General features: G+C 46.7%; 1 protein-coding gene across 4 annotated transcripts in view; it reads right to left on the bottom strand.

Annotated features, from left to right (window-relative positions):
• LOC123751070 (methyl farnesoate epoxidase) overlaps positions 1–12,204 on the bottom strand; it is a 330,011-nt gene that overhangs the window by 138,894 nt on the left and 178,913 nt on the right. For all 4 annotated transcript variants that reach the window (XM_069305551.1, XM_069305553.1, XM_069305552.1 and 1 more), the window contains one exon: positions 508–674. In XM_069305551.1, coding sequence (XP_069161652.1) covers positions 508–674 — 167 coding nt within the window. The remainder of the gene's footprint in view (positions 1–507; positions 675–12,204) is intronic.

Genomic DNA, 12,204 nt, shown 5'->3' with positions numbered 1-12,204 from the left:
CTGCTCCACTACGTCATCTGGTGGCTGACACTGTCCTGGTCCACTACGTCATCTGGTGGCTGACACTGTCCTGGTCCACTACGTCATCTGGTGGCTGACACTGTCCTGGTCCACTACGTCATCTGGTGGCTGACACTGTCCTGCTCCACTACGTCATCTGGCGGCTGACACTGTCCTGGTCCACTACGTCATCTGGTGGCTGACACTGTCCTGGTCCACTACGTCATCTGGTGGCTGACACTGTCCTGGTCCACTACGTCATCTGGTGGCTGACACTGTCCTGCTCCACTACGTCATCTGGCGGCTGACACTGTCCTGGTCCACTACGTCATCTGGTGGCTGACACTGTCCTGGTCCACTACGTCATCTGGTGGCTGACACTGTCCTGGTTCACACGTTAAGTTCACCGTCTAACTGACACACTCACGATCCTTGACTCAATAATTACTGGCTTGGGAATATTGTCTGTGGTGGTCTACTGAAAGTAATAATGTCTTAATGACTTACCTTGAGGTTGACACTGTGGTCGGCCTCCTGGATCTCCGAGATGAGGTCTTGGGCTTCCTCGTGGATGATGGTCTGGTGTGACCGCTTGCCGACGCCCAGGTTACGGAGGTGGTGGAGGGTGAAGCGTCGCTGCTCCTTCCACAGGTCGTGTTGTGTGAACATTACCCCTGGTGAGTATAATATTACTTAACACAACACATGTTGTGTGAACATCACCCCTGGTGAGTATAATATTACTTAACACAACACATGTTGTGTGAACATCACCCATGGTGAGTATAATATTACTTAACACAACACATGTTGTGTGAACATCACCCCTGGTGAGTATAATATTACTTAACACAACACATGTTGTGTGAACATCACCCCTGGTGAGTATAATATTACTTAACACAACACATGTTGTGTGAACATCACCCCTGGTGAGTATAATGTACCTGAACACTACACATGTTGTGTGAACATCACCCCTGGTGAGTATAATGTACCTGAACACAACACATGTTGTGTGAACATCACCCCTGGTGAGTATAATGTACCTGAACACTACACATGTTGTGTGAACATCACCCCTGGTGAGTATAATGTACCTGAACACTACACATGTTGTGTGAACATCACCCCTGATGAGTATAATGTACCTGAACACTACACATGTTGTGTGAACATCACCCCTGGTGAGTATAATGTACCTGAACACTACACATGTTGTGTGAACATCACCCCTGGTGAGTATAATGTACCTGAACACTACACATGTTGTGTGAACATCACCCCTGATGAGTATAATGTACCTGAACACAACACATCTTGTGTGAACATCAGCCCGAGGTGGTTCTCCCTTCAGGTATATCACTAGCGAGGCCCGGCTTGGACTGCTGCACAATAATAGTGGTCGAACTTTAGATGATATACAGAGAAGAATGTGAAAACTGATTTCCAATTGATTACAAAGTCATTATTTATCAAGTCGCAAATAGTAACAAAAATTTCGTAACATTGATATCATTCGAATGGTCTCCAACTATTTCCAGTTTGTTCCAACTATCTATCAATCTATCTATCTATCTATCTATCTATCTATCTATCTATCTATCTATCTATCTATCTATCTATTTATATATATATATATATATATATATATATATATATATATATATATATATATATATATATATATATATATATATATATTTGAATATATATATATATATATATATATATATATATATATATATATATATATATATATATATATATATATATATATATATATATATATATATATATATATATATATATATATATATATATATATATATAACTGAAAACTCACACCCCAGAAGTGACTCGAACCCATACTCCCAGGAGCCACGCAACTGGTATGTACAAGACGCCTTAATCCACTTGACCATCACGACCGGACATAATGAGGTGATAGCCGAGGCTATTTGAACCACCCCACCGCCGGCACTCGGATAGTAATCTTAGGCATAGCATTTTACCAAATCACCTCATTCTTTGGGGCACACGTGAGGAACACAAATGCGAACAAGCCTGAATGGTCCCCAGGACAATATGCAACTGAAAACTCACACCCCAGAAGTGACTCGAACCCATACTCCCAGGAGCCACGCAACTGGTATGTACAAGACGCCTTAATCCACTTGACCATCACGACCAGACATAATGAGGTGAAAGCCGAGGCTATTTGAACCACCCCACCGCCGGCACTCGGATAGTAATCTTAGGCATAGCATTTTACCAAATCACCTCATTCTTTGGGGCACATGTGAGGAACACAAATGCGAACAAGCCTGAATGGTCCCCAGGACAATATGCAACTGAAAACTCACACCCCAGAAGTGACTCGAACCCATACTCCCAGGAGCCACGCAACTGGTATGTACAAGACGCCTTAATCCACTTGACCATCACGACCGGACATAATGAGGTGATAGCCGAGGCTATTTGAACCACCCCACCGCCGGCACTCGGATAGTAATCTTAGGCATAGCATTTTACCAAATCACCTCATTCTTTGGGGCACACGTGAGGAACACAAATGCGAACAAGCCTGAATGGTCCCCAGGACAATATGCAACTGAAAACTCACACCCCAGAAGTGACTCGAACCCATACTCCCAGGAGCCACGCAACTGGTATGTACAAGACGCCTTAATCCACTTGACCATCACGACCGGACATAATGAGGTGATAGCCGAGGCTATTTGAACCACCCCACCGCCGGCACTCGGATAGTAATCTTAGGCATAGCATTTTACCAAATCACCTCATTCTTTGGGGCACACGTGAGGAACACAAATGCGAACAAGCCTGAATGGTCCCCAGGACAATATGCAACTGAAAACTCACACCCCAGAAGTGACTCGAACCCATACTCCCAGGAGCCACGCAACTGGTATGTACAAGACGCCTTAATCCACTTGACCATCACGACCGGACATAATGAGGTGATAGCCGAGGCTATTTGAACCACCCCACCGCCGGCACTCGGATAGTAATCTTAGGCATAGCATTTTACCAAATCACCTCATTCTTTGGGGCACACGTGAGGAACACAAATGCGAACAAGCCTGAATGGTCCCCAGGACAATATGCAACTGAAAACTCACACCCCAGAAGTGACTCGAACCCATACTCCCAGGAGCCACGCAACTGGTATGTACAAGACGCCTTAATCCACTTGACCATCACGACCGGACATAATGAGGTGATAGCCGAGGCTATTTGAACCACCCCACCGCCGGCACTCGGATAGTAATCTTAGGCATAGCATTTTACCAAATCACCTCATTCTTTGGGGCACACGTGAGGAACACAAATGCGAACAAGCCTGAATGGTCCCCAGGACAATATGCAACTGAAAACTCACACCCCAGAAGTGACTCGAACCCATACTCCCAGGAGCCACGCAACTGGTATGTACAAGACGCCTTAATCCACTTGACCATCACGACCGGACATAATGAGGTGATAGCCGAGGCTATTTGAACCACCCCACCGCCGGCACTCGGATAGTAATCTTAGGCATAGCATTTTACCAAATCACCTCATTCTTTGGGGCACACGTGAGGAACACAAATGCGAACAAGCCTGAATGGTCCCCAGGACAATATGCAACTGAAAACTCACACCCCAGAAGTGACTCGAACCCATACTCCCAGGAGCCACGCAACTGGTATGTACAAGACGCCTTAATCCACTTGACCATCACGACCGGACATAATGAGGTGATAGCCGAGGCTATTTGAACCACCCCACCGCCGGCACTCGGATAGTAATCTTAGGCATAGCATTTTACCAAATCACCTCATTCTTTGGGGCACACGTGAGGAACACAAATGCGAACAAGCCTGAATGGTCCCCAGGACAATATGCAACTGAAAACTCACACCCCAGAAGTGACTCGAACCCATACTCCCAGGAGCCACGCAACTGGTATGTACAAGACGCCTTAATCCACTTGACCATCACGACCGGACATAATGAGGTGATAGCCGAGGCTATTTGAACCACCCCACCGCCGGCACTCGGATAGTAATCTTAGGCATAGCATTTTACCAGATCACCTCATTCTTTGGGGCACACGTGAGGAACACAAATGCGAACAAGCCTGAATGGTCCCCAGGACAATATGCAACTGAAAACTCACACCCCAGAAGTGACTCGAACCCATACTCCCAGGAGCCACGCAACTGGTATGTACAAGACGCCTTAATCCACTTGACCATCACGACCGGACATAATGAGGTGATAGCCGAGGCTATTTGAACCACCCCACCGCCGGCACTCGGATAGTAATCTTAGGCATAGCATTTTACCAAATCACCTCATTCTTTGGGGCACACGTGAGGAACACAAATGCGAACAAGCCTGAATGGTCCCCAGGACAATATGCAACTGAAAACTCATTATGTCCGGTCGTGATGGTCAAGTGGATTAAGGCGTCTTGTACATACCAGTTGCGTGGCTCCTGGGAGTATGGGTTCGAGTCACTTCTGGGGTGTGAGTTTTCAGTTGCATATTGTCCTGGGGACCATTCAGGCTTGTTCGCATTTGTGTTCCTCACGTGTGCCCCAAAGAATGAGGTGATTTGGTAAAATGCTATGCCTAAGGTTACTATCCGAGTGCCGGCGGTGGGGTGGTTCAAATAGCCTCGGCTATCACCTCATTATGTCCGGTCGTGATGGTCAAGTGGATTAAGGCGTCTTGTACATACCAGCTGCGTGGCTCCTGGGAGTATGGGTTCGAGTCACTCCTGGGGTGTGAGTTTTCAGTTGCATATTGTCCTGGGGACCATTCAGGCTTGTTCGCATTTGTGTTCCTCACGTGTGCCCCAAAGAATGAGGTGATTTGGTAAAATGCTATGCCTAAGATTACTATCCGAGTGCCGGCGGTGGGGTGGTTCAAATAGCCTCGGCTATCACCTCATTATGTCCGGTCGTGATGGTCAAGTGGATTAAGGCGTCTTGTACATACCAGTTGCGTGGCTCCTGGGAGTATGGGTTCGAGTCACTTCTGGGGTGTGAGTTTTCAGTTGCATATTGTCCTGGGGACCATTCAGGCTTGTTCGCATTTGTGTTCCTCACGTGTGCCCCAAAGAATGAGGTGATTTGGTAAAATGCTATGCCTAAGATTACTATCTGAGGGCCGGCGGTGGGGTGGTTCAAATAGCCTCGGCTATCACCTCATTATGTCCGGTCGTGATGGTCAAGTGGATTAAGGCGTCTTGTACATACCAGTTGCGTGGCTCCTGGGAGTATGGGTTCGAGTCACTTCTGGGGTGTGAGTTTTCAGTTGCATATTGTCCTGGGGACCATTCAGGCTTGTTCGCATTTGTGTTCCTCACGTGTGCCCCAAAGAATGAGGTGATTTAGTAAAATGCTATGCCTAAGATTACTATCCGAGTGCCGGCGGTGGGGTGGTTCAAATAGCCTCGGCTATCACCTCATTATGTCCGGTCGTGATGGTCAAGTGGATTAAGGCGTCTTGTACATACCAGTTGCGTGGCTCCTGGGAGTATGGGTTCGAGTCACTTCTGGGGTGTGAGTTTTCAGTTGCATATTGTCCTGGGGACCATTCAGGCTTGTTCGCATTTGTGTTCCTCACGTGTGCCCCAAAGAATGAGGTGATTTGGTAAAATGCTATGCCTAAGATTACTATCCGAGTGCCGGCGGTGGGGTGGTTCAAATAGCCTCGGCTATCACCTCATTATGTCCGGTCGTGATGGTCAAGTGGATTAAGGCGTCTTGTACATACCAGTTGCGTGGCTCCTGGGAGTATGGGTTCGAGTCACTTCTGGGGTGTGAGTTTTCAGTTGCATATTGTCCTGGGGACCATTCAGGCTTGTTCGCATTTGTGTTCCTCACGTGTGCCCCAAAGAATGAGGTGATTTGGTAAAATGCTATGCCTAAGATTACTATCCGAGTGCCGGCGGTGGGGTGGTTCAAATAGCCTCGGCTATCACCTCATTATGTCCGGTCGTGATGGTCAAGTGGATTAAGGCGTCTTGTACATACCAGTTGCGTGGCTCCTGGGAGTATGGGTTCGAGTCACTTCTGGGGTGTGAGTTTTCAGTTGCATATTGTCCTGGGGACCATTCAGGCTTGTTCGCATATATATATATATATATATATATATATATATATATATATATATATATATATATATATATATATATATATATATATATATATATATATGCGCATATGACTGTCACTTTTAATTTAATATACCAATGGTAATGTGGTCACTTTCACTTACTAACATATGTATCAGGTAAATACCCTCCAACAGACACCTTTCACCCAAAATAATAATTCTCTTCTACACTCAAATATTACCACAGTAGGTTATCCAACCCACACACACACACACACACACACACACACACACACACACACACACACACACAGCGTGTGTGTGTGTGTCTTGGGTCAGCTTTGATCGTGAGCAGACGTGTAGGGTCAGCGGTCGCGTTAACCGAGGGAACAATAGGGTTCAAGGGAGCGGGTGTACTGTGCAGTGAGAATCGGGACAGTGTAAATTGAACAGTGGCATTGTTATGCAACACATTGATCACATCTCGTGGTGAATTATCTTAGTGAATTTAGAGAAGATAGCTAGTGAAGATCGACTTCTTGAGGAAGCATCAGTCGCATCAGCCGGGACACAAGTGGAGACCTGAAGACCTCACAGGATTACCAACGACACGCCGTGTATTCACCTGAGTGCTTGTGGGGGGCTGGCTGGTAAGTGTCTCTCATAAGTCTCCAACAGTGTACAAGGTTTATATAATATCATATCATAGACACTATTGCATTCTATTCAATAATACAATCGTAATAATACAATCGTGGTAGACAGGTAACAGGGACAGCAACTGTGAGCTCACTGGGAACCCAAATAAGCCGCTAATCCTCCCCCACCCGCCGTAATCTGAAGACTACACCTCTCTCATCTCTTAACCCACTATCTCACTCTCCCAACACACTCCCCCCCCCCCCACCACCACTCCCACTCTCGCAAAACACTCCCCCTCCCCCACCACACCCACTCACACTAGGACTATTCTTGCTCTCTCTCTTGCTCTCTTTCTCTTGACAAGGGCAACATGGCAGGTGGACGCAACAGGGACACAGGGAACAGCCAAATTGATCAAACGAGGGACATGTTAACCCAAGTTCTGGAGGGATTCAGGAAGGAGATGCAGGAAATGAGGATTACAATTAACAACCTGCAAAGTGAGCTGACATCAGCAAGGGAGGAGATCAAATCCCTCACAGAAAAAAATAAAAAGACCGAGCATCAGATTATCATCCAAAGGGAAGGTGGGAATGTTACATTGGAAGGAAATGCCTCTGTACCTGAAACATTTGCAGACATACTGAAAAAGAGCTCAGAAGCAATGGACACAGTGAGGAAGGTAGCGATGCAAGCAGCCACCTCACAGGAAGCAGCAAGATGCACCACTCAGCTGCTGGAGAGAAAAAGATCAGTGGTAGTTGTAGGCATAAAAGAACAGGAAGGATCCAACAGGCAAGAATGGAATAGCAAGGATAGAGAGGCAGTACAGGGGCTACTGAAGGGGTTACAGATGGAAGGGGCTGAACGAAACATTGAGAAGGTTTTCAGGTTGGGCTGGTACAACAAGGACAGAAACCGACTTGTAAAGGTGGTGTTTACAAACGAAACCACAAAGGAGGATATTCTCGAAAGGAAGAGTCGACTGCAGCATGTGGAGGGATACAAGAAAGTATTCCTGCAGAGGGACAGGACGAAGGAGGAGAGAGCCAGGGCAGCAGAGGCAAGGAGGAAGTGCAGGGAGGGAGAAGCAAACCAGGAAATCACAGCCCCAAACACAACAGTCCTAGTGACAAGAGGCGAACCCAAAACCAGCATCCCAGCAACACCAGAAAGGAGGGCAACCCCACCACCCCCCTCTGCATAGAAACCCTCCCTTCCCCTCACCCTACCTGCCCCCACCCAACCCTCCCTCCCCCCCCACCCCATTCTTACCCTGTCATCCCTTCCCCATTCCCATCATGTCCCCCCCCCTCCCACCTTTCCCCCCCTGTCCCCCCTCCCCCTTCATCCCATACCCTCCCTATCCCTCCTCCCCCCTCACCCCCGTATCCTCAATGTCCCCCCTATCTCCTTAACCCACACCCTACCTGTCCCCCCTTCCATGAAACCCCCACCCCTCACCCCAAACTCCCCTGAAACCCTGCAAACCACCTCACAGATCATCTCACCCACTGAAGAGCTTCCCACACCAGCAGAATGCTCGCCAAGAAAGGGACAAGAAAATGAACTGAAGAAAGTGAGCTTCAAGGCAATGTACACTAACATAGATGGAATTACTAATAAAACAAGTGAACTCGGAGAATGGGCACTAGAAGAAAACTCAGACATAATAGCACTCACAGAAACAAAGCTAACAAACACCATAACAAACGCAGTGTTTCCACAGGGCTACTATGTAGTGAGGAAAGAGAGAGAAGGGAGAGGAGGAGGTGGTGTAGCTTTGCTACTAAGAGAAGGTTGGAGTTTCGAAGAGATGGTAATTCAGAACTGTGAAGGTTTCAGTGACTACATATCAGGCACCATAGCAACTGGAGGACAGAAAATTATAGTAGTAGTCATATATAACCCCCCACCGAATGTCAGAAGACCCAGACAGGAATATGATAGAAACAACTTGGCCACCATCAATATAATAGAGAGAGCAGCTTCTGTGGCTAGCAGGAACGGATCCAGGCTACTAAGCATGGGAGACTTCAACCATGGAAAGATAGATTGGGGGAACAGAGACCCACATGGAGGCCCAGACACATGGAGAGCTAAGCTGCTGGATGTGGCAACAAGAAACTTTCTAAGTCAACACGTCAAGGGACCGACAAGAACGAGAGGAGGGGATGAATCAGCCTTGCTTGATCTGATATATACCCTAAATGAGTCGGATATAAGGGAAGTTAAGTTGGAAGCCCCCTTGGGAATGAGTGATCATAGTGTATTGAGCTTTGAGTACCTGGTTGAGCTAGGAATTATCACCCCCAAAAAAGAACTGGGAAACAAAGGGCTGGCGTACCGAAAGGGAAACTATGAGGAGATGAATAAATTCCTATGGGATATACATTGGGACACAGAACTCGGAGCCAAGTCTGTACAAGACATGATGGACTATGTCACCCAAAAAGTCAGGAGGCTGTAAGCAGGTTTGTCCCAGCCCAACAGGAAAAAACAGAGAAGCAAAGGAAGAATCCGTGGTTTAATAGGGAATGTATGAAAGCAAAGGAGCTGAACAAAAGGGCATGGAGGAACTTCCGTAATAACAGAACACCAGAAAGTAGAGAGAGATACCAGAGAACCAGGAACGAGTATGTTAGTGTGAGAAGAGCAGCTGAGAAAAGGTATGAAAATGATATAGATAATAAAGCCAAGACCGAACCAAAGCTACTACACAGTCACATCAGGAGGAAGACAACAGTGAAGGAACAGGTGATGAAACTTAGGGTGGGCGAGGACAGGTACACAGAGAATGACAAAGAGGTGTGTGAAGAACTCAACAAAAGGTTCCAGGAGGTCTTTACAATGTAACAGGGAGAAGTCACGGTGCTAGGAAAGGTGGCAGCAAACCAGGTGACCTTGAAAAGGTTCGAAATTACAAGAGATGAGGTCAAGAAGCACCTATTGGAGCTGGATGTGAGAAAAGCTGTTGGGCCGGATGGAATCTCACCATGGGTATTGAAAGAGTGTGTAGGAGCACTTAGCTTGCCACTCTCCATAGTGTATAGTAGGTCACTGGAAACGGGAGACCTACCAGAAGTATGGAAGATTGCTAATGTAGTACCAATATTTAAAAAGGGTGACAGACAAGAGGCACTGAACTACAGGCCAGTGTCCTTAACTTGTATACCATGCAAGGTGATGGAGAAGATTGTGAGAAAAAACCTAGTAACACATCTGGAGAGAAGAGACTTCGTGACAACCCATCAACATGGGTTCAGGGAGGGTAAATCTTGCCTTGCAGGCTTGATAGAATTCTATGATCAGGTGACAAAGATTAAGCAAGAAAGAGAAGGATGGGCGGACTACATTTTTTTGGACTGTCGAAAAGTCTTTGACACAGTACCCCATAAAAGGTTGATGCATAAGCTGGAGAAACAGGCAGGAGTAACTGGTAGGGCGCTCCAGTGGATAAGGGAGTACCTAAGCAATAGGAAGCAGAGAGTTACAGTGAGGGGTGAGACCTCAGAATGGCGGGAAGTCACCAGTGGAGTCCCACAGGGCTCTGTACTTGGACCTATCCTGTTTCTGATATACGTAAATGATCTCCCAGAGGGTATAGACTCATTCCTCTCAATGTTTGCTGACGACGCCAAAATTATGAGAAGGATTAAGACAGAGGAGGACAGCTTGAGGCTTCAAGAAGACCTGGACAAGCTGCAGGAATGGTCGAACAAATGGATGTTAGAGTTTAACACAAGCAAATGTAATGTAATGAAGATAGGAGTAGGAAGCAGGAGACCAGATACAAGGCATCACTTGGGAGATGAAATACTTCAAGAGTCAGAGAGAGAGAAAGACCTGGGGGTTGATATCACGCCAGACCTGTTCCCTGAAGCTCATATCAAGAGGATAACATCAGCAGCATATGCCAGGTTGGCTAACATAAGAACGGCCTTTAGAAACTTGTGTAAGGAATCTTTCAGAACATTATATACCACATATGTCAGACCAATCCTGGAGTATGCGGCTCCAGCATGGAGTCCATATCTAGTCAAGCATAAGACTAAACTGGAAAAGGTTCAAAGGTTTGCCACCAGACTAGTACCCGAGCTGAGAGGTATGAGCTACGAGGAGAGACTACGGGAATTGAACCTCACTTCGTTGGAAGACAGAAGAGTTAGGGGGGACATGATCACCACATTCAAGATTCTCAAGGGAATCGACAGGGTTGATAAAGATAGGCTATTTAACACAAGGGGCACACGTACTAGGGGACACAGGTGGAAACTGAGTGCCCAAATGAGCCACAGAGATATTAGAAAGAACTTTTTTAGTGTCAGAGTGGTTGACAAATGGAATGCATTAGGAAGCAATGTGGTGGAGGCTGACTCCATACACAGTTTCAAGTGTAGATATGATAGAGCCCAATAGGCTCAGGAACCTGTACACCTGTTGATTGACGGTTGAGAGGCGGGACCAAAGAGCCAGAGCTCAACCCCCGCAAGCACAACTAGGTGAGTACACACACACACACACACACACACGCACACACACTCACACACATACACACGCACACAAACACAAAGACGGTTGAGAGGCGGGACCAAAGAACCAGAGCTCAACCCCCGCAAGCACAACTAGGTGAGTACACACACAGTGTGTGGGTAGTGGCCAAGTGGATAGCGCTCTAGACTCGTGGACCTATGGACCGGGGTTCGATACCCCGGGCACCGCCGTAAAAACAAATGGGCAGAAATTTTTTTACCCTGATGGTACCTGGGAGTTAGACAGCTGCTACGGGCAGCTTCCCATGGGTGTGTATGTAAGTGTATGAAAAAAAAATAGTAGTTAGTAACATTTGATTGATTAACAGTTGAGAGGCGAGCCGAAAGAGCAGAGTACAACCCCCCGCAAGCACAACTAGGTGAATACACACGCACATACATTTTAATTAAATACTCGTCACCGGGCACCTAACGCCTACAATATACTCCTCCAGGGCTTCCATACCCCTCTTCAAAACACGTTTAGCTGCTGTCATACATTCAACATGTAGAATATGGCTTTCCCTAACTTTATGGTAATATGTTCATCCCTTACAACTAATTCAGCGACCTACATCTGCCTACAATACCTTGCAACTTTAGATCATCAACAACACCTGGAGCACTTCACCCAGACTCTTAAGGAAGAAATATCAACCTGGCAAGAGAGAGACTCAGACCAACGGAATATCGTCACCTGCCAATAGGAAGGTCGGCCAATATAAGAACTACCAATAGGAGTGTAAAGGATGAATCGTTCAGGTCTTGTATTCAATTTATATCAGATAAAGATCAGATAAAGATATATATCAGATATATCGTCGACCGCCTGGTCGACGACCGGGCCGCGGGGACGCTAAGCCCCGGAAGCACCTCAAGGTAACCTCAAGGATAA

Source organism: Procambarus clarkii, chromosome 55 (genome assembly GCF_040958095.1).
Source record: "Procambarus clarkii isolate CNS0578487 chromosome 55, FALCON_Pclarkii_2.0, whole genome shotgun sequence".
NCBI lineage: Eukaryota > Metazoa > Arthropoda > Malacostraca > Decapoda > Cambaridae > Procambarus > Procambarus clarkii.
This window is presented reverse-complemented; position numbering and strand designations above follow the sequence as displayed.